The sequence below is a fragment of the Rhincodon typus genome, chromosome 20 (assembly GCF_021869965.1).
Source record: "Rhincodon typus isolate 14 chromosome 20, sRhiTyp1.1, whole genome shotgun sequence".
NCBI classification, from domain to species: domain Eukaryota; kingdom Metazoa; phylum Chordata; class Chondrichthyes; order Orectolobiformes; family Rhincodontidae; genus Rhincodon; species Rhincodon typus.
The window spans coordinates 32,452,046-32,475,867 of NC_063351.1; the positions used below are offsets into that span (position 1 = coordinate 32,452,046).

General features: G+C 40.5%; 1 protein-coding gene across 1 annotated transcript in view; it reads left to right on the forward strand.

Annotated features, from left to right (window-relative positions):
* The first annotated feature begins 3,962 nt into the window (after nucleotides 1-3,962).
* The window catches only part of LOC109929109 (hyaluronan-binding protein 2), a 32,725-nt gene continuing 12,865 nt past the window's right edge, over nucleotides 3,963-23,822 (forward strand). Inside the window, exons 1-5 of the mRNA XM_048609202.1 lie at nucleotides 3,963-4,078; nucleotides 4,186-4,316; nucleotides 7,829-7,945; nucleotides 12,135-12,254; nucleotides 22,884-23,055. Of these exons, the coding sequence (XP_048465159.1) occupies nucleotides 3,963-4,078; nucleotides 4,186-4,316; nucleotides 7,829-7,945; nucleotides 12,135-12,254; nucleotides 22,884-23,055 (656 nt within the window). The remainder of the gene's footprint in view (nucleotides 4,079-4,185; nucleotides 4,317-7,828; nucleotides 7,946-12,134; nucleotides 12,255-22,883; nucleotides 23,056-23,822) is intronic.

Here is a 23,822-nt window from a genome sequence, read left to right on the forward strand (position 1 = left end):
TGGGCCGCTTGAACTAAATCTATCTATATTTCGGGGATCTGGAGACCAGGCGTGGCATTTCCATTCAGCACACCTTTGCCATTGCCATGGCAGAGGAACAAGAGGTGCCACAGGAAAGGAGAAAGAGCTGGCATTTGAGGAGGATGAGCATCATTATATATTGCCTCCCATCACCTCCACCACACCCCTCTGCAACAAATTCCCTGAGGATTTTGTTGAAGAGAAATGTAAGAGGATATAGGAAATTCTACCATATTCTTCCTGAGGGTCTGCTGTCACAGTTATCTGTCCATCCGGTTCTAAGTCTATCAATAATGTCAAAGCACTGTACATATATGGATCTGGGGCAGTCACAGTCTTTGTCAGGTAACTAGACTCCTTTGAAGGACAATTGTGGTGCTCAACCAATTTGGTATCAGAGCTCAATAGGACCACCAGTTTTAACATTATTACTTTTCCAAGCACCAAATTGTAATAAATGACATCCACAGTGCTCTATGACATCAAATGAAACCCACATTCCTCTGTATCCAGCCTCCTCAACAGTCAGTATGTGAACTGCATGAATTGACAAATTGCATGTGGCAGTATAGAGGTATTTCAAGCAGCTAGAGATTTTCAAGATTCATTTGTCCTGCAGACCTCTGTCCTCACTGAATACCCAAGGAAGGAAGTTATGCCAAAGAATGCCTTGGTAGGAACAAAATATAACCCTGTCTTGAATGGTTAATTATTGCACGAAAAGTTGAAGAAACAGTGATGTTGAACACTGCAAAATATGACAACATGTTTCTATCAGAATGGCACCAAGGGACGTATCAGTAACTAAAGGGGATTTAACCTGGAAATCTTTGACATGAATAAAAGGCTGAGCTTGGATATTTTTGCATAAGCAGCTCTTGCTTCTTTCAAGGCAGAAGTATATGAAGGATAGGATCACAATAAATATCACTCAAGAGCTCCTCGTTAACTTTTACAAGGAGCATCCAAGCAAAACTGATTACTGAAGATACCTTTGCCACTGTCACCTTAGCCCATCTACAAAACCTTCAATCAAATTTGTTACCCATCTTGGAACATTACAGCACCAGATAATTCTGCTGTTATATGAACATGCAAATAATAAATTAATATAAAATGGATGTACATTTTTCTCCATAGCTTTAATACAGTGCCTTTCTTTCACATGTTATGGTACCTCTGGATAGCTGCAAGCTCAGGGTCAATGTTACAGGAGATGGGTGGCTGCTGTGCCAATAATGCCTGATGGCACTTCTTTTGTGGGAGCTTGATGTGAGAAGAACAGGAATTGGCTACGTCTTGGAAGCTTGTGGTTCAGGACCAGGGAAGCCTGGCATTTACTGCTAGCCTGAGAGACCATGAGCTCAGCCAGAGTTCATCCAGACACTGATCTATTGGGCTGTTAGTCACTGATCATAAGAAGAGTTTGTCAAGTACTGGTTATTAAAGGAAGAAAGAACTTGGATCAATATAATGTCTTATATGGATTCAAGGACATTCCAAAGTCCTTCACAATGGATGGATAACTTTTGAAATGTATAACACAACATAGCAACCAATTCACCCACAACAAGGTCCCAAAAACAGCAATGAGGTAAATGATCAGATTTTCTGATTGTGATCTGGATTGGAGGATAAATGTTGTTCAGCATAACAAAGGGAACTTCCATGCCCTCAAGTCATATCTTGGGATCTATCACATGTATCTGAGAGAAAAGGCACAATCTTGAGATAGCCCCTTGTCCAAGAGAGTGACCTTTCTCAGTGTGGTGGTGAATTGTGTACATAGTGTACTCAAATATCTGATGTGGGATTTGAACTTATTACTTCATTATATTAGGGGAGGCGATGCCCTAGTGGTATTATCGCTGGATTGTTAATCCAGAGACCCAGATAATGTCCTGGGGACCCGTGTTCGAAACCTGCCATGGCAGATGGTGGAATTTGAATTCAATAAATATCTGGAATTAAGAATCTAATGATGGCCATGAATCCACTGTTCATTGTCAGAAAAACCCATCTGGTTTACTAATGTCCTTTAGGGAAGGAAACTACCATCCTTACCAAGTTTGGCCTACATGTGACTCCAGACCCACAGCAATATGGTTGATGCTTAGCTGCCCTCTGGACAATTAGGGATGGGCAATAAATGCTGCCTCGCCAATGACGCCCTCATCCCGTGAATGAATAAAAATAATTCATAAGCAGGATCCAAGGTTAGCAATTCAATCATGAAAGCCCTGAGAGAAAACAATTCATATCCCACTTGGCAGGGTCTATTTGGTACAGTCTATTGCCTCTCATGCCACAATGTGTGTTTATGACAAGGTGGCACTGACTGCACCATGTTTGCTTCTTAATGGGAGTCCATTGTAAATTCTAAAGAAATTTCCACATGTTACTTCTGTCAAATAACTTTGCTTTTAGTTGGGTTCTAGGTTTCACAACTCCCCAACACCATGGGCAGCTACCTCAGCTTCCACTGGGAAAGTGGCATATCCTCAAACCACTTCCAATCACTTTTTCTGCTCCAACCTCACTAACTTTACCTATCTTCATCCCCCATCCAAATCTCCATCTCCATACACAAACACCAATACACACATTTTGTTGAGCGAATGCATTTAAGATGGTTGATGGAAATGAAAAGTTGAGGGATAAAACTGAGAGAGCTATGGCGATGTAACATATGACAAGTCCAGGGACATATGGGTGGGTGTGATGGTACCTTTCTCCCCACCTCAATATCAACTTCCTTGTCTTCATCATCAATAATGAAAGAAGGTTCTAACTCTCATTCTCCTCATCCCCTTAATTTTTCTCCCTGAAATAAATTTATAGGAAAAGGAAACTAAGTCAAGAATATGTGAGCATATGATGGTGACTGTGTTATTCTGTAATCATTAATCTGGTACCAGTACTGTACCCCCCTGACCCTGAATTGTCCCACAGCAAGAAGTGTCCATCGACTCCATGTCAGTCAGAACTTAACAAAGAGGATGCCGCCTTTGAATTTGGGCTTTACATTAGCATTGTGCACCAGTTATTCCCGCTGCTGCTAACTGGTGAAACAAGATAATTATTTCCCAAGTGATAGAGAGCTGATATAGCAGAAGCAGAGATAGAACCCTACTAAACTAAAAGAGGGCTATTAAGGTTGTGCTTGCAAGTGATTACTGATAGGGGACATATGATAAGATCCTTAACTAATCCTTCCTTTAAACAGACTTTGGTGTGCAAGGGTTCTGGTACAGCCTCTAATTTTAAACAGTGACAAGTGTACTAGTTTCCAGAGAATCCTCGTCACCAAACGGAAATAGACATGGTATTACTATGCCTGATTTGATTCAGGACATTGAACGTTTTGCTTGACTCGTCTGCAGACCTGAGCCTAAGAGATTGGAAACAGTGTCATAGGAGAAATCAGTTTTTACTTCATCTAGAACTTTATTTTTAAAAATTTCTGTAATTTCTATGGGATTTCTCCTAATCTATTGCCGTAATTCCAACAGAAACAAACATGGTCTCAATTGGCAAAATGGCCTCGATTTATACTGTAATGACTCTATGAGAAGGTCAGTGGGACCTCTGGATAATAGGCATAAATAAAAACGGTACTTGGGCTATTTCATCAGGGTTTCCTGCAATCTCCAGCTATGATTACATTAATATTTTCCCCATAGAGATTAATTCTGATTTCCAAAGATCCAACAATTCCAAAACAATGCAACAGCTTATAAAACAGGAATTACTACTCCAAAACTTTGAGGAAATCAGCTCCAACACTGAAAATACCTCAAAACAGGAGCAGCTACTACAGCCATATTCGTTTCCCAACTTCCATCTTGGATTACCCAGAATCATTACTTGAAGAAATTGTGTTTTTGATTTATCAGGCAAAGTAAAATGAGTTAGGTGGCTTTTTTTTAAATAAGTGAATAATGCAGAATATGAAATATTTGCTACCTATTAATATTCGCAAAGTACAGAATAGTGTTGCTGGATCCAAAATTGATCAAAGTCTTTTTTTCTTCAACAACGTTGTTCTAGTTGAGAGGTACTGACCAATATATGTCCTTTGAAATGATTGCTTTGACTTACGGAATTTTAAATCCATGAACAGCTAAGAAAAAATGCTTAAAGATTATGCTTCTTATGAAATAGTAACAAAAGTAACATTCTTCCAGATCTTTGTCAGTCGAATCCTTGCCGTAATGGGGGCACATGTGAAACAACATCTTCAGGTTATGTCTGCCGATGTCCTCGCCCATTTAATGGCAAGAACTGTCGCAAAGGTAATAGTGTTACTATCTTACAATACTACCTTACATTATCTTACAGTAGTAGTGGCTCAGTAGTCAGCACTGCTGCTTCACAGCACCAGGGACCCAGGTTCAATTCCACCCTCAACCAACTGTCTGTGTGGAGTTTGCACATTCTCCCCATGTCTGTGTGGGTTTCTGCCAGGTGCTCCAGTTTCCTCCCACAGTCCAAAGATGTGCAGGTTAGGTAAATTGCTCATCGTATCCAGGGGTGTGTAAGTTAGGAAAATTAACCATGGGAAGTGCAGGGTTACAGGGAAAGGGTAGGGGGATGGGGATGGGGATGGGGATGGGGATGGGTCTGGATGGGATGCATTTCAGAGGGGCATTGTGGACATGTTGGGCCAATTGGCTGGTTTCCACACTGTAGGGATTCTATGATCTTATTATTTTGGGGTGGCACGGTGGCTCAGTGGTTAGCACTACTGCTTTACAGCACCAGGAATCTGGGTTCAATTCCACCCTCAGGCAACTCTCTGTGTGAAATTTGCAAATACTCCCCATGTCTGCATGAGTTTCCTCAGGGTGCCCCAGTTTCCTCCCCCAGTCTAAAGATGTGCAGGTTAGGTGGATTGACCTTGCTAAATTGCCTGTAGTTTACATGGGTGCATAAGTTAGGTGGATTAGCCATGGGAAATCTAGGGTTACAGGGGTAGAGTAGGGAGGTGAGTCTGGGTGGGATGCTCTTTGGAGAGGCAGTGTGGACTTGTTGGGCCAATTGGCCTGTTTCCATACTGTAGGGATTCTATGAATCCCCAAGTTGCATTTAATTAATGAACAGCACTTGGATTGATTTCTGTATCTTTTCAATGCCTCCTTCCCGACGATAACTTTAACCAGAAATATGCTTGAGGTATGAAAATCAGCAGCTTGTAGGAATAAACCTGTATGACCTAAAACTGAATTGTAGTGTATTAAAGTTTCAGACATCTTCATGACTCATAAGGTAAGGTAAATAATTTGTCTATATTTTAATATCATTTGTTTTAGAATTTGGATTTGACCTAGTGGCATGCCGGTTTTGGTCTATGTGCCTGGAGGGTACATAGTTAATGATTAACTTGTAAGTATTTCTGTAGGCATGGCGATTTCTTTTCAAAAATAATCTGAGGGAGAGAGATACATCTTGAAGGCTAATGGGAATATGTTTACTTTGGGAAAATTATTACAAGCAAACTAAGTAAACAGTTGAGCATAAGACTTTCACTTTAGAAAGTCAGAGATTGATTTTTGTTTTATTGGTTAGGAAAAAGCCCAAAGTCTGAAAAAGCTCAATTTGTCAATTTGCAGAAGTGACTTTGATTGATCTTGGATTTGTGGCTCCTGAGAATGGGAAGACTGGTTATAATTGTTAAGAAACAGGTTATCACAGTCTAATGAGATTAATTTTAAAGTTCGAGACTAGAAGTCTGTAGTTAAACCCTGAAGGGATTATTTGAAGCTGAGAAAGTCTACGCTCAGTTGTATGAAATCTCAAGGAAGAGGCAATCAGATTCTTTCATCGGGGAATGAAGCTGCAGCTGCAGCTTAGTTAAATCCTCTGTGCCATAAAGAAGGGAATTCTCTCCAGTGTGAGTATTATAAAGAAGTGTTTTTTGGATTGAATCTTATCATGTATTTTGAAATATTTAAATTTGTGCTTTATATAAATATTTTGGTTTACTTCCATTTTGATTTCCATAATAAATTTGTTGTTTTTTTAAAATCAAATCTGTAGCATTGTATATTTGTGTTTCAGTGATAACGATCCCATTAAAATCAAACAAACAAAATATGATTTATTGGGTCAGATTTCAGTCTGAGATCTGATGTGCCCAGTGAGAATATTAGCTGGAATCACGGCATACTGCATGACCCGCCAAAAGCAGATCATAAGTGGTATGTAAGGGTTTAGGACCTTGGAGCTAACTTGTGGTGATATCATGGAGCTGCACATCACTGAGCTTAAATTCTACAGTGTGGGCAGGGTTAGAATACTGGAAGAGGCTCACTGAAAGATACACTGGAATATGTAACTCTCTGAAAGACACACAAAGAATATATGGACTTGAATACTTGAAAAGATAGATTAGTTGTTACCTAATGAACTATAAGTCAGAATCTAGTATATGTTTATCAAGTACAGTAATAGCTAGTATGCAAAGTTGACAAATAATGTTACTTTTAAGTTTAACCTAAAGTCTATCCTTGATTTTCCCTTCTCCTCAATCAGTCTGTAAGAACCCAACTTATATTGTGGCATCACACACAGGATAAAAGGTCATATTTGTGTTGAGATGCACGACCTTTAAATGAATAATCATATCAAGCCTTTTATAGAATCCGTTTCCATTCAGAACAAGTAAAGGTTGTAGAAAGTTCTACATTTGTTTAAAAACATCATGTTGGAATCTGCCTGCCACAAAACAGATCAAAATGAATCACAGACCCCTGATCAAATCAACACCATTGTGAAATTCTGCTAAATGCGCTCAATTGCAGATCTTCAAAGAGGCTCTAAAATTGATTTTATATTTCTCTACAGTGAGAAAATAATCATTTTTGATGCTTCATTTAATTTTTTCTATCTTTAACCCAGTGATAACCATTCATTCCATATCACCAAAGATTTAAGTTAAAAAGTATCTCAAGTCATTGTGACTTTCTTGTTGTTTGAGTCTGATTACTTCAGTATCATAAAGTCCCTACAGTGTGAAAACATACTATTTGGCCCATCAAGTCCACACTAAGTCTGCAAAGCACATCCTATGCAGACCCACTCCACCCCCCATCCCTGTATTTCCCATGGCTAACCCACCTAGGCACATCCCTGGATACTATGGGCAATTTAGCATGGCCAATCCACCTAACCTGCACATCTTTGAAGCATGGGAGGAGACTGGAGGACCCAGAGGAAATCCACACAGACACGGGGAGATTGTGCAAACTCCAAACAGACAGTCACCCAAGGCTGGAATTGAACCTGGGTACTTAGTGTTGTGAGAAAGAGTACTAACCACTTAGCCACCATGCTGCCCCCCTTGATTGGTTGCTTCCTTGCTTGCTGACACCGCCATTGTTGAAAACCAAGACACCCCTTAACCTCACAATAGATTTAAAACCGAAATGGGAAAAGAGAGAGCATTAGATTTTCATAGGCAATATTTTTTAAGATCATCAGTGAATGAAGTGTTACTTCACCCCTCACATCAAAATACAGCCTATTGTCTGCTAGTTGCATCAATGTTAACAAATATAATGATCAATTGTTCATGCATTCTTTTAAAAATCAAATTTTCTAAAATTAAATCAAAAGAATTTCTTAAATTTATTTATATTCTTTAATGTATAGAATTTGAATATTCATTAAGTATTTACTGTACTGTTTGTAATAACTTACTATTAAGATTACACTAATGAAAGCTAGCATAAAATGTAATCTTTTGTACATTAATTTAATATGAAAGATGAATGCATAATACTGGGATCTTATATTTTTGTTACAGTGAATGATCCATGTAAGAAAAACCCATGCAAAAATGGAGACTGTATTATTCTGCCCAATGCACCATATTATAAATGCAAATGTAGACATCCATATGTACCACCATTATGTAAAAGAGGTAAGACTCAATATTGTTTATTATTCTGATTCATTTAATGTTTTGTTACATACTTAGGAATGATTCAAAAAATTCTGGATGTGATATTCCTCATTCATGATAAAATATGGCTACGTGGCAGTGAGTTTTTGTGGTAAACAATGAGCAGGAGCAGTTCGGAAGTTTGTTTTATATTAGTGAATAGGAAAGTAAAATTGAATAGTGGGTAAAATGGGAGACCAATCCACTACCATCCATTTTCCATTCAATAGGAAAAGTGACAAATCAACCACTATTCAAGTGGGGGGAGAGGAATAAACCAGAAAGCTACAAGCCATAAAGTATGTCCAACATCAGTGGTGCAGAAGTTATTAGAAACCATCATCAGGAACAAAACTAATGTTCAATTGGAAAGAGATGAGTTAATCAAGGGGAGCCATCGTCCGTTTGTTAAATGTCTAACCAACTTAATTGAGTTACGTTCTGAGTTGTAGCAAAAAGTGATCAAACTAGTATGATAAATATATGTTAAGATGTAAGGAAGATACTTGACAAAGTTCCATACAGCAGGGTTATTAATAAAGTGCAAATCTTAAGAAGAAAATGCTGTTTTGGGTGAAAAATTAGCTCAGTGACAGGAAGGTGGTGATAGATAGATGTTTTTCAGCCTGGGAGGTGTTTTGCAGTGGTGTTTCCCAAGATTCAGTTTGAAATCAATTACTCTTTTCCATTTTTATACGTAACCTAGATTCGGGTGCTTGGATCAGTAGTCTAAGAATTGAAGACAATACAAAACTTGGCAACTTATTTGATATTGATAAGGATAGTTATAGGCTTTCAGACATAGAATGGTGAAATGACCCAAGCATGGCAGATGGTGTTCAATGTGCAGGAGTGTGAAGTGACACAATGTAGGACGACTAAATAAAAAGGCAGTATTCTACAATTGGCATAAATTGAAAAGTACAGATGAGCGGCGATATATTGGGTGTCCTAACAATTCCTTAGAGATCACAGAGCAAGTTGCTAAAATGTTTAAAAGATCATAGTTACATATTTACAGAAGAACAGGAGTAGGCCATGAAGCCTTCCCCACCATTCCAGATCATGGATCATCATCTCCTCAGTGGCAATTTCCTGCATTTTCTTCTTAATGTCATTAGTATCCAGAAACCTATCCATTTCTATCTTGAACTTGCTCAATGATTGAGCTTCCACCGTCCACTGGGGTAGAGAATTCCAAAGACGCATCACCCTCTGAGAAACAAAATTCCTCCTCATTTTCATCTTAAATGGCCTGCTCCTTATCCTGAGATTCTATCCCCTGATTCTAGAGTCACCAGCCAAGGAAGACATTGTGTCTATATTCACCCAGTAAGGATTTTGCAGGTTACAATAAGCTCATCTCTCATCCTTTAAAATCTAAGTAATACAGGCCTGATTTCCTGCAGCTTTCCTCATAGGGCAATCCCATCATCACATGAATGAATGTAGGGAACATCCCTGATTTTCCTGTATTGCAAATATATTCTTCCTTAGATAAGGAACCCAAACTACACACAATTCTCAGATGAGGTCTCACCAAGGTTCTATGCAATTGCAGAAAGACATCTTTACTTTTGATTTAATTCCACCTGAAATAAATGCGAACATACCATTTATCTTCCTTAGCTACATCTGCATGCTAGCTTTTAGAAATTCGTGGACAAGGACTCTCAAATCCTTTCGGACAGCTGCACTTCCTAACCTCTCACTCATATTCCACCTTTCAATGTTTCCTACCAAAGGTAATATCTTCACTGTTATCCACTTTGTATTGCATCTGCCATGTTCCAGCCCATTCACTCAACCTGTCTAAGTACTCTTGAAGTCTTCTTGCATTCTCCTCGTCACTTACACTCCCATCCATTTTGGAGTCATTAGCAAATTTGAAAATAGTACAAATTTGTCCCCACATCCAAATCACTTACATGATTTGCGAATAATTGAGGACTGAGCCCTGAGCCTTGCGGCAACCCACGAGTAACAGCCTGCTATCCTGAGAATGATCCATTTATTCCTACTCTCTACTTTCTGTCTGTTAACCAACTTTCAATCCATACTAATATATTACCCTCAAATCCCAAGTGCTGTAATTTTATTTACCATCAATTTCTTATACGGGACAATACCAAAAGCCTTCTGAAAATCCAAAACATCACATCCATTGGTTCTCTTTTATCGGTACTGCAAGTAATTTGCTCAAAAAAAAATCCAACGAGTTTGTCAAACATGATTTCCCATTCATAAATACATGTTGACTCCATTCACTTTTACTAGTCTTTTCTTAATATCCAGTGATCAAATCCTTTATAATAGATTCTAACATTTTCCCTACTACTGACACAGAATAGGTCTGTAGTACTCCACTCTCTCTCTTTCTTCCTTCTTAAAAAGTGGTGTGTACATTTGCCACCTTCCCATCAGCAGGAACCTTTCCAGAATCTATAGAAATACAAAAGCCAGCCACCAATGAATCTATTATCTCTATTGCTACTTCCATTAACACTCTAGGATGTGGCTCATCTCGTTCAGGAAATTTTATCAGCACTTAATCTAGCTAATTTTCCAAGTACTACCCCTTTACTAATACTAATTTCTTTTTACTTTTCAATAACACAAGTCCCATGGTTGACTAGTATTTCTGTGTTGTGGGGTAGGATGGCAGCTAAGTAGGTGAGAGCTTAGGGCATGCCAAGGTGCCCATTCGGGGTCAGCATGAGGGTCATGAGGATCAGGGAGGCGGGGATGTGGAGGCTGAGTGTGAGTCAAGATGGGGCTTGGGTTATTTGGCATGGGATTCTGGTCCATGTTGGGATTGGGGAGGGAGTCAGGGAAGCAGTTGGGAATCAGATTGGAGGGATGGTGGTTTGAATACCCATGGAGAGTCGTTGAAAGTGATACATAGTGTAGGGTTATGTTTTCTATCCAGTGAAGGATCTGGGTGTTGTGTTGGGCCTGTTGGGAGGGAGGGTACAGATTCTGCGGTTTGGTCAGTGCAGTTCAGGGGTAGTTGGGTAGTGGGTCAGATATCTGTGTAGTGTTGGAGGGGGAGAGGCAGATAGTCAGGAGAGAGGATCAGATCAGGGAGTTGGGGTCAGCTGTCTGTAGTGCTGCTCTGTGTCTGTAGGGCTTCAGTTGTGGTATTTAGATGGGGATGTCAATGGAGGTAGTCAAGTGTCAGTTCTATAGATAGCCATGTTAAGGGAAGTAAGTCAGAGCCCCATCTTCATCTTTAACTCAGAGTTGGGGTCTTCTTTTGAAGGTTCTGTATGCTGGATAACTACCTAATTCTGAGCAAGTCTTGTGAAGACAGTCCAATTGGAATGTTTGCATGGTCTCAAGGCTACGCTTCAGCAAGAACTATCTTCCTATTGGAAGATCTGAGCTTCAGTTTCCAGCCCAGGCATTCTCCTTCCTTCTGATCTGAACAATGACTTGAGCATGATAAGACCCGACCAGTATCCTCTATTTTCCTTTAATAAAACTAAAAAGCTGTCGATATTCAGCAGGTCTGGCAGCATCTGTGGATAGAGAAACAGTGAATGTTTCAGGCTAGAGTTAAGGTTAGTCATTGTGCCTATTTTCCTGTCTCTGTCACCATATCTAATGTCATTATCATTTATCCTAGAATGGATTTTACTACCTTTGTTCCTTCCAATATCTTTATTTGTATGACTGAGCCACATTCAATTTTATCATAAATTTCTACAATCTAATTGAGCTGAGCATTGTCTGTCATCAAACACATTTTCATTTCTAGCATTGTTGATTCCTGTTTGCAGATCTTTAAGTAAGAGCAAAATACTGTGGATGCTGAATATGACTGTTCTTTTGAACGTGGTGTTGCCAAAGCTCCTGTGTTTCTTCAGCACTTTCTGTTTTTATTGGAGACCTTTAAGTAGATTAAATGTTTTGGGGCAACAGTGGTTAAACAACAGACATCAGTTACTCTCTCTCTTCCCATTTCACTATATTCAATTCTGTTCATACATTTACTTACCCTTCCAGTTCGGACAATGGTCTATGATTCGAATGTTAATATTTCTCTTGACGGATGTTGGTGAATCTGCAGTGTTTTAGCATCGTTACCCATTTTTGATTTCAGAATTTCCAGCATTTGTAATTCTTTTCTTCTCAAATAGTCATTTTGACAATTGTGTCTTTCAAGCAACCACACCATGCAGTCCCAATCCATGTAAAAATGGAGCAACGTGTCGAGCTGGGAAGAAAAGAGGATCCTTCACTTGCAACTGCCCAGGATCATTCCAAGGGGAGCTGTGTGAAATAGGTAATACAACTGTTCATATTAGCCGATACTGTAAATACAGTGGATCAGTTAAACTATTTCCATTACTCTAAACTCCAGCCACAGTAAAACCATTTAATCACATTACAAGTATTCCAGCCTCTAAACATTCAAATGTGTTACAAACGAATGGATGATGAAAACATTTGTGGAGCTTATTTTTATTGAATGGATATTATTTGGACCCACCGTTTTTGAACATTAGTCACATGGGCTCCATGCATTGAATTTCCCTCTCTAACTTTGTGAAGCATTTATAATGAGAGTAATTTACAAATTCATGGTCTGCATTATATTGTGTCAAATGAGTGAGGGAAGTGTTTCAAAAAGCTAAAAGCAAATTGGAATCCCTAAGAAATAAGTCCAGTTTGTTGTACTTAAATTTTAATTATATTAAACATGTGTACCCTCCTGATAATGAAATGTTATCCTCTAACAGGTCTCACAGAAAAGTCACCTCTTGATATTGGACTAAGTATTGAATAGAGCCATATAAACTGCAGTAATTGGACATTGGATAGTTTTCCCACATCTGAGTGCACCTTGTACAAGATCAGAGATGTAAAGCCTACCTGTCAATTTGCTGTGAGATTGTGATTCAAGGCAAAGCCACAAATGATACCTAACATTTCAGGAGGGGCTTGGGTGTAAAGCAGACTTTTCTACACAAGGCCATCATCAGTAGCAAGAACTTATGGTGTTGAGTTTGAGAGCAGGTAACCTTGTCAGATATGCTATACTCAGGTTTTCACTGGTATGTAATGTACAATCAGTGCAATGACATAAGTGCACTTTCACCAAGTGTATTGGCTATCTCAGTGGCAAATGTGAGACCGTTCAATGAGAAAGTTGTGACATACCTGACTCAGGCAGATAACTTTAGGTACCTTACTAGTGACTTGGACACTGACTTTTTCAAACTAGTTGGAGAATCTTTTCTTGGCCATGTAAGGCTGACCTGAGTCAACAGTGGAGTTCCAAATTATTTTACAATCCAAGTCTAAGCACAAAACACTTTTAAGCACAAGGATCTCTGGCACATGGGTCTTTAGGACCAGTTAAGCCAAATCTCCATAAACAGTACATAAAAGCTGTTATAACATCATCACAAAATTCTGTAAGCAGACAAAATATTGTAATGTTTAGAGAACTATTATGAAGGTTTTTTTTATTTGTTCCTGAGACATAAACTTCACCGGCTAGGTCAGTATTCCTAATTGCCCCCTTGAGCGGGTAGCAGGATGCTTCGTTGAATTTTGGCTTAACAGTAATGAAGAAGCAGTCACAGATTTCCGAGTCAGGATAATGTGTGTTTTGGAGCGGCATTGCAAGTGCTAGTACTCCCATGAGTTTGTTGCCCTTGTTTTTCTAGTGGTAGGGTTTATGGGACTGAAAGGTGCTGTTGAAGGAACCTTGACAAGTTGCTGCAGTCAATCTTGTAGACGGTACGCAGTGGTGAAGGGAATGACTGTTTAAGGTGGTGGTTGGAGTGTTAGCCTGTTTTGTCTTGTGTTGGGCTGCTGGAGCGTTGTTGAAGCTGGACTCATCCAAGCACATGGAGAGCATTCAATCTCACTCATCACACATACCTTGTAAATGTTGGACAGGATCTGGGAAGACAGGAGGTAAAACAGCATAACCGGATACATAATGAAACAGAGCAAGATAGCGGACAAAGACACATCCCTCCCTGACACGCTCAATGTTTTCTATTCTCGGTTCGAGCAGAATGCCAGCGGGTGTGGTGTCACCTGCCCCAACAGCCCCGGACACAATTGTTCCCTCAGTCACCGCTGCAGACGTCAGATCAGTTTTCCTGGGAGTCAACTCAAGGAAAGCAACAGGTCAGGAAAGAGACCCCAGCCGTGCACTTAGATCCTGTGCAGACCAGCTGGTGGAGGTGTTCACTGACATCTTCAACCACTCTGTCCTACAAGCCAAAGTCCCCACCTGCTTCAAGAACACCACCATCATCCCAGTACCTAAGAAAGCACATGCAATGTGCCTTAATGACTACCGCCCAATGGCTCTTACCTCCATAATCATGAAGTGCTTCAAGAAGCTGGTCATGGCCCACATCAACTCTCATCTCCCAGCCTGCCTCAATCCCCTGAAATTTGCCTACTGACATAACAGGTCCATAGCGGACACCATTTCCCTAACCCTGCACATGTCCCTGAAACATCTGGACAACAAGCTCATCGACTACAGCTCTGCCTTCAACGCCATCATTCCGTTCAGACTAATCTCAAAACTCTGAGACTTAGGTCTCGGTTCCGCCCTCTGCAACTGGATCCTCAGCTTTCTGACCCACAGACCACAATCATTGAAGGTACTACACGTCCTCCACTCAACACTGCAGCCCCCCAGGGATGCATTCTCAGTCCACTACTGTACTCCCTGTACACCCACAACTGTGTAGTCAAATTCCAAACAAACACCATCTACAAGTTTGCTGATGGCACCACAGTGGTAGGACAGATATCAAACAACGATGAGTCATAATACAGAAAGGAGATAGAAGGGTTTGTGTCATGGTGCAATGATAACAACCTCTCTCTCAAAGTCAGCAAAACTAAAGAATGGATCATTGACTTCAGAAAGAAAGGAGGAGGACACAACCCCATCTACATCAACAGAGCAGAGGTTGAGAGAATTGACAGCGTCAAATTCCTCGGAGTGACGATAACCAACAACCTGTCCTGGACTTCCCACGTAGATGCGATAGTCAAGAAGGCACAACAACATCTCTTCTTCCTCAGGTGGCTCAGGAAATTTGGCATGTCCATAAGGTCCCCCACTAACTTCTATAAATGCACCATTGAAAGCATACTGTCCAGGTGTGGAATGGCCTGGTACAGCAACTGCTCTGCCCAGGACAGTAAGAAACTACAGAAGGTTGTGTGCACAGCCCAGATGATCATGGAAGCCAACTGTTTATCCATGGACTCCAAATATGCATCTTGTTGCCACAGAAAGGCTGCCAACATTACCAAAGACCCATCCCACCCCAGTAGTGTTTTCCTACAGTCTCTTCTGTCAGTCAGAAAATACAGAAGCTTGAACACATGCACCATCAAGTTCAGGAACAGTTTCTTTCCTGCCCTTATTAAACTGATGAATGGACTTTCAAACTTCAAAAATTGCTGATCTTGTTAATGTTGATCTTGTCTAGCGCATGTCCTGTGCGGTGTAACCTGTATGCATCACTCTGTCCAAGTGTTTTCTTCACCGTATGATCACCATGTCCTTGCTTACTATGATCTGTCTACACTGTTCACAAACAAAGCATTTCACTCTACTTAGGTACACGTGACAATAAATCAAATCAAACCAAATCACAAAAGAATTCTCTGCTCTTACCTGTTCTTATAACAACAGTATGTATATAGCTAATTGAGTTCAGTTTCTGGTCAATGGTAAACCCTTCAATATTGATGGTGATGGTAATGCTGTTGGAAACAAAGGAGAGTTAGTTAAATTCTGTCTTGATGGAATAGTCGTTGTCTGGCACTTGTGTGTCATGAATGTTACTTGCCACTTATCACCTCAAGACTGAATGTTCTCCAGATCTCACTCATATGGACACAGACTGCTTCAGTATCAGAGAAACTTGGAATGCAACTGAACATCATGAATCATTAGTGAACATCCCCAATTCTGACTTATGATAGAGGGATGATCATTGATGAAGCAGCAGATGGTGGTTGCACCAAGGACATTGACCTGAAAAATTCCTCCACTGATGTCCTGGTGGTGAGTTGATCAGCATCCAACAAACACAAACATCTTCCATTCTGCTAGTTGTGGCTGTGACCAATAGGGAGTCTTCTCCTGATTTTGATTGATTTTGATTTTTCCATGGGTTCGTTGATGCTACACACATTCAAATGCTATTTTGATGTCAAGAGCAGTCACTTTGAAGTTGCATTCCTTTGAGATCATTTGAAGCAAGGGCTGTAATAATGTCTAGTGATAAGTGGTCCTACAGGAACCCATATTGAACATCTGTGAGCAAATATTTTGTCATAAGTGCTACTTGATGTCATTATCAATATATCAAGAGTGGACTACTAGTATGCTATTTATTCAGATTAGTTTTTCCCTGATTCTTATTAACTAGCTAGGAACATGGAACATAGGAAACTTAGGAACAGGAATAGGCTATTCAGTCCCTTGAGTCTGTTCCACCATTCAATGGCTGATCTGTGGCCATATACCTTAATACCTTTGTTTAACAAAAATATATCTATCTCAGAGCTGATCCTGGATCTACTGTCATTTGTGGAAGAGAGTTCTAAATATCTACCATGCTTTATGTAGAAGTGCTTCATAACATCTCTCCTGAATGGTCTAGACTTAATTCTCAGACGATGCTCCCTCATTCTCAAATTCCTAATCAGCACAAATAGTTTATCTTTATCTACCATGTAATTTCCTGTTAATATCTTGAAGACATCAGTCAGATCACCCCTTAATCTTTGAAATTCTAGAGAAAACTGACCTGATTTGTACAATCCCTCCTCATAACTTAATCACTGAAGTCCAGGTATCATTCTTGTAAGCCTTTTTGTGTTCCCTCCAAGGCCAATGCATCCTTCCGAAGGTATGGACCTGGGCAATTTTTTTGTGCAATTGCCTGTGTTGCAATTGGACTGAACAACTTAACCAAGGGCATGATTAGTTTTGGAGCATATGTCTTCAGCGCTGCAGCTGGGATGTTGTCAGAACTCAAATCTTTGCTATGTCCGGTGTTTTGGCATTTTATTGATATCACATAGAATGATTTGAATTAGCTGAAGATTGGCATCTGTAATGGTTGGGACTTCAGGGGGATACAGAAATGATCATCTACTCAGTACCTCAGGCTGAAAATCTTTGACTGCTCCACTGATGTGCTGGCTTTCTTCAACATTGAGATTGGGGGTGCTTTTAGGACTTCTTCCTCTGATTGTTCGTTTAAATGTCCACCAACATTTATGACTGAATATAGCTGAAATTCTATGCCTTGATCTGAACTGTTGGTTGTGGGATTGCTTAGCTCCATCTATAGCAAGATTCTCTAGCTATTAAGCATGTATTTGTTTTATGTTTGACAGATTGGCACCATATTCTTAGGTATGCCTTGTGCTCTCCTGACAGCCCTCGTACACCATGCATTGAGACTCAAGGTTACCCCCGGCTTGGAAGTAATGATAGAGTGAAGAAATTGCCAGGCCATTGTGTTAAAGATTGTAGCTAAATACATTTCTGTAGTTGCTGGTGGTTCACAATAACTCACTGATGTTCAGTTTTGAGCTGGCAGATCTGTTATGAATCTATCCTATCTGGCATGCTGCAGTGCCACACCACTCAGTGGATGGTGCTTCAAAGTGAAAATGGGATAATATCCCCATGAGGATTGATAGTTTTAAGAACAGAGTCTTTTTTGTGTGTGTCTTTAAAAACTTTGGAGTGCAAGGTGAAAGCATTTTTTTTAAGACAGGGATATACCAGGATGGCTGCATAATTTCACGGCATGGAATTCAATATCTATGTGAACTCGGTTCTTTTTGTGTGGTTATGGGTTCCTGCAATGTGCAGATGATCAGGAGCTAAGGTGTAATTTACAAGTGAAGTTGATTGGTTCTCAGCTAACTGAGCAGGTTGGAACTGGAAACAAGTTATAGAGATACAGAAGTCTGTGATATTGATCTCCCCAATAGAAGCTACCTGTTTTCTGCTGTAAAAAAAAACTCAGTTTGAGCTTGAAAATAAATAGTTCTCTTTCGTGCAGTTGTTGCTGTGAGCTGCGACTTTCAAGTTGATATATCAGAGGCTTTTTGAAGTGATTCAGTTGCTTTGTACTCCTTATAAGCTTCCAGAAGAAAGATATCTGAACACCAAGGGCCTGGCTAGTTGAAGAACTTTATTGCAAAATCAGAATCCAGAAGCAAAAGCAATTGAACTGACTTTCCAGTTATCTCTACCTACATCAAGAATCTATTTTCATTATCTGTTTCTCTATGGGTGCTTGTAAGGGGGAGTTTATGAACGGATTAGAGTTTTAGTTAGTAGCATTATGTGCCAAAGGTTTATTTGTAACTACAGTCTAATTATATTAAATAATAATTCTTTTTGTATAGAAACTTGGTCCATACTTTCTATCAACTTCGGTCTGAAAGTCAGGTAAATTGGGGTACTGTGCATACCTTAAAAAGCTTTTAACATTAATATGACTCTGGGAGTAGCGGGGCTTGATTCACAACATGCTACCCCAGTGGGTTGAAAGACAGTGGCCATTCCTACTAATACTGTCAAGGACAGATGCATGTGTGGCAGGTTGATTGATAGTGACCAGATCAAGTAGTTGTTTCCTTCATTCATTCACACACCTGTGCCATGCCCTTCAGAAGATGGGCAGCTCAATCAGTAGTGACACCACTGAGCCACTCATGATAATGGATATTACAGTCTCTCACTCAGAGTGTGTGTTGAGCTCTTGTTAGACTTCTTCCAAGTGATATTTAACAGTGAAAAGCACCAATTCATCAGTTAAAGGAGGATGTTAGTTAGCATTAAGCAAGAAGATTTCTTTGTTCATATTTGACATGATGTCACAAGACTTCATATGGTTTAGAGTAAATGTTGAGGATTCCCAGACCTTCTGTCCCAATCGTATACTACTATGCTGCCACCCTGATAGGTATGTCCCACCCAACCTCAGGCATAAGGATGGAGGAGTCTAAACATTGGTTGTATTACAATGTATTACATAATTTGGGGAGAATGACTATGTTAGACTGTTGTTTGAGTTGACCTTAGGGTAGATCTTCTCATTATTGCATAGGCCCCCGGATATCAGTGCGGAGGACTTCGCAAGGTCAACTGGGCCGGGTGTGCCTTTGTCATTTCCATCAACAAAATAGATGATTAGGTGGTCTGCTCAGTTTCATCCTTATTTGACCCATCTGGAGTGGTGTGATATTCTGACTTGGCAAGCCATTTTGAAGGACAGTTAAGGGATACGGTGAGAACGCGGGTAAGTGGATCTGAGTCCACAAAAGGATCAGCCATGATCTTATTGAATGGCGGAGCAGGCTCGAAGGGCCAGACGGCCTACTCCTGCTCCTAGTTCTTATGTTCTTATGTTCTTATAACACAACCACATTGCTGATAGAACTGGAGTCACATGTCAGACCAAGTAAGGACAGTAGATTTCCTCTGCTGAACAGTATTACTGAATTAGATGGATTTTTAATTAGAAAGCCACAGATTCAGGATCGTTAGTAGTGAACTCATCAATTTATTCCAGATTTGTTAATTAATTTACTGTGAATTCCCTCAACTGCAGAGGTGAGATTTGAACTAATCTCATTAACATTTGTTTGGATCTCCAGATTGTTAGTCCAGCAACATTACCACTACACAACCATCCTGAAGTAAATAGATTTATGCCTGCATTAAAATAACAAAGACAGGTCAAGTGACTACGTTAAGCAATTGTCCAATAATACTGCCAACAGTAAACCCTGCATACAATCATCATTTAGTCCACATACAATAAAGTTGCAGAGACTGCAGTGGAAGATATCACACAACTCACTCACCTGGAACTCTGTTCTTAATACCAAATTAACAATTACTTTGCAAATCAGAATTGTTTGGCAATAGAAGATCCCTGGTCTAACATTCTAATAGAGGTTCTTCAAGCTTTTCAGTGCTCCAAGTGGGTACAAGGCATAAATTCATAATAACAAGAATTATTGTTGCAGGTTCCGGGGTTTAGATGTTTCAGTAAGATCAGGGAAGGTGGTAAAAGAGGGGGAGGTGTGGCATTGTTAGTCAAGGACAGTATTACGGTGGCAGAAAGGACATTTGATGACAACTCGTCTACTGAGGTAGTATGGGCTGAGGTTAGAACCAGGAAAGGAGAGGTCACCCTGTTGGGAGTTTTCTATAGGCCTCTGAAAAGTTCCAGAGATGTAGAGGAAAAGATTGCAGAGATGATTCTGGATAGGAGTGAAAGTAACAGGGTAGTTGTTATGGGGGACTTTAACTTTCCAAATATTGACTGGAAACGCTATAGTTCGAGTACTTCAGATGGGTCAGTTTTTGTCCAATGTGTGCAGGAGGGTTTCCTGACACAGTATGTAGATAGGCCAACAAGAGGCGATGCCACATTGGATTTGGTACTGGGTAATGAACCAGGCCAGGTGTTAGATTTGGAGGTAGGAGAGCACTTTGGTGATAGTGACCACAATTCGGTTACGTTTACTTTAGCGATGGAAAGGGATCAGTATATACCGCAGGGCAAGAGTTATAGCTGGGGGAAAGGCAACTATGAGGCGATGAGGCAAGATTTAGGATGCATAGGATGGAGAAGGAAACTGCAGGGGCTGGGCACAATTGAAATGTGGAGCTTGTTCAAGGAACAGCTACTGCGTGTCCTTGAGAAGTATGTACCTGTCAGGCAGGGAGGAAGTGGTCGAGCGAGGGAACCGTGGTTTACTAAAGAAGTTGAATCTCTTGTCAAGAGGAAGAAGGAGGCTTATGTAGAGATGAGGCATGAAGGCTCAGTGAGGGCGCTTGAGAGTTACAAGTTAGCCAGGAAGGACCTAAAGAGAGAGCTAAGAAGAGCCAGGAGGGGACATGAGAAGTCTTTAGCAGGTAGGATCAAGGAAAACCCTAAAGCTTTCTATAGGTATGTCAGGAATAAAAGAATGACTAGAGTAAGATTGGGGCCGGTCAAGGACAGTAGTGGGAAGTTGTGCGTGGAGTCCGAAGAGATAGGAGAGGTGCTAAATGAATATTTTTCGTCAGTATTCACACAGGAAAAAGACAATGTAGTCGAGGAGAATACTGAGATACAGTCTATTAGACTAGACGGGATTGAGGTTCATAAGGAGGAGGTGTTAGCAATTCTGGAAAGTGTGAAAATAGATAAGTCCCCTGGGCCAGATGGGATTTATCCTAGGATTCTCTGGGAAGCTAGAGAGGAGATTGCAGAGCCTTTGGCTTTGATCTTTATGTCGTCATTGTCTTCAGGAATAGTGCCAGAAGACTGGAGACTAGCAAATGTTGTCCCCTTGTTCAAGAAGGGGAGTAGAGACAACCCTGGTAATTATAGACCAGTGAGCCTTACTTCAGTTGTGGGTAAAGTGTTGGAAAGGATTATAAGAGATAGGATTTATAATCATCTAGAAAGGAATAATTTGATTAGGGATAGTCAACACGGTTTTGTGAAGGGTAGGTCGTGCCTCACAAACCTTATTGAGTTCTTCGAGAACGTGACCAAACAGGTGGATGAGGGTAAAGCGGTTGATGTGGTGTATTTGGATTTCAGTAAAGCGTTTGATAAGGTTCCCCATGGTAGGCTATTGCAGAAAATACGGAGGCATGGGATTGAGGGTGATTTAGCGGTTTGGATCAGAAATTGGCTAGCTGTAAGAAGACAGAGGGTGGTGGTTGATGGGAAATGTTCATCCTGGAGTTCAGTTACTAGTGGTGTACCTCAAGGATCTGTTTTGGGGCCACTGCTGTTTGTCATTTTTATAAATGATCTGGATGAGGGCGTAGAAGGATGGGTTAGTAAATTTGCGGATGACACCAAAGTCGGTGGAGTTGTGGATAGTGCGGAAGGATGTTGCAGGTTACAGAGGGACATAGATAAGCTGCAGAGCTGGGCTGAGAGGTGGCAAATGGAGTTTAATGCGGAAAAGTGTGAGGTGATTCACTTTGGAAGGAGTAACAGGAATACAGAGTACTGGGCTAATGGTAAGATTCTTGGTAGTGTGGATGAGCAGAAAGATCTCGGTGTCCATGTGCATAGATCACTGAAAGTTGCCACCCAGGTTGATAGCGTTGTTAAGAAGGCGTACAGTATGTTAGGTTTTATTGGTAGAGGGATTGAGTTTCGGAGCCATGAGGTCATGTTGCAGCTGTACAAAACTCTGGTGCGGCCGCACTTGGAGTATTGCGTACAGTTCTGGTCACTGCATTATAGGAAGGATGTGGAAGCATTGGAAAGGGTGCAGAGGAGATTTACCAGGATGTTGCCTGGTATGGAGGGAAGGTCTTATGAGGAAAGGCTGAGGGTCTTGAGGCTGTTTTCGTTAGAGAGAAGAAGGTTATGAGGTGACTTGATAGAGACATACAAGATGATCAGAGGATTAGATAGGGTGGACAGTGGGAGCCTTTTTCCTCGGATGGTGATGGCTAGCACGAGGGGACATAGCTTTAAATTGAGGGGTGATAGATATAGGACAGATGTCAGAGGTAGGTTCTTTACTCAGAGAGTAGTAAGGGCGTGGAATGCCCTGCCTGCAAAAATAGTAGACTCGCCCACTTTAAGGGCATTTAAATGGTCATTGGATAAACATATGGATGATAATGGAATAGTTTAGGTTAGATGGGCTTCAGATTGGTTTCACAGGTCAGTGCAACATCGAGGGCTGAAGGGCCTGTACTGCGCTGTAATGTTCTATGTTGTATGTTCTATTTCTTGATGTTACGTTAGATTATAGTTGGACTTAAAACAGTGCTCTCTGCATAAGTACTTTCCAGAATTAGCTGCACCCACAATTTTGTTCAAGCTCAGCAAAGGTCTTATTTGTGCATTTCTTTTCATAGTGCCAAATGATTGTTACCATGGTAATGGTTTATCATATAGAGGCCTAGTGAAACAAACTGAACGAGGGAAGGCATGTCTGCACTGGAGCTCAAACTTGCTGCTCAAGGAAGCCGTGGGTACCCATATGGAGAATCCCAACAAATACGGAATTGGTGATCACAATTATTGCAGGTACTGCAGCTCTAGCACATTGATATACTCGGTTAGTTTGTATCCACTGAACTGAGTGACAATGGTGTTTTCATTAAAACTTTAACTTTATCTTCAATCTCTCGAGCCTTTTCCCATTGAAACAAGGGCTCCCAGATCAATTTATAAATTTGGGGTGAGTTCACCATGGATTAGTAACTGAAATGGTGAGATTGTCAGAATGATTCCCTATCAGGTAGAAGAGCGAGATGGAGGTATGTGGGTGCAGAGATGGGCTGATTAGAAAACTCGCCTCAGTTCTCCAACATAGTCTTTAAATGCCCCCTAAATTTCAGTCTCCACCCAATTCCTTGCCACCTCTATACCCACTCTAATTGCCGTTGCCACTTTTTGGCACTCAATGTAACATCTATAGCCACTCCCCCATTATGCATTATTCAATACCAATGGAAAATACTTTACATTCCTTGGGAAGAAGATTAACCTTTCACCTTCTAATAATATCCTCCATATTATTGATTGCGAGGAAAAATGCATTCTGCCATGTGAAAAACCTCGTACTATTTGTGATTGCATTAGATTGTGTCAACAAACCAAGACAACATCAAAGGGGCAATGTATAATGGCAACTTCTTAAAATGGTTATTTATTCCCAGATGAACAACTCAACTGAAATCCATTTGCACCACCAGATGGAAATGGTATTTGGGAGAAAATCTGATTTTCTTCATCCATTCAAAATGGGAACCCAACCTCATTGGGAATGGATGTGTTTTTTGCGCACTATG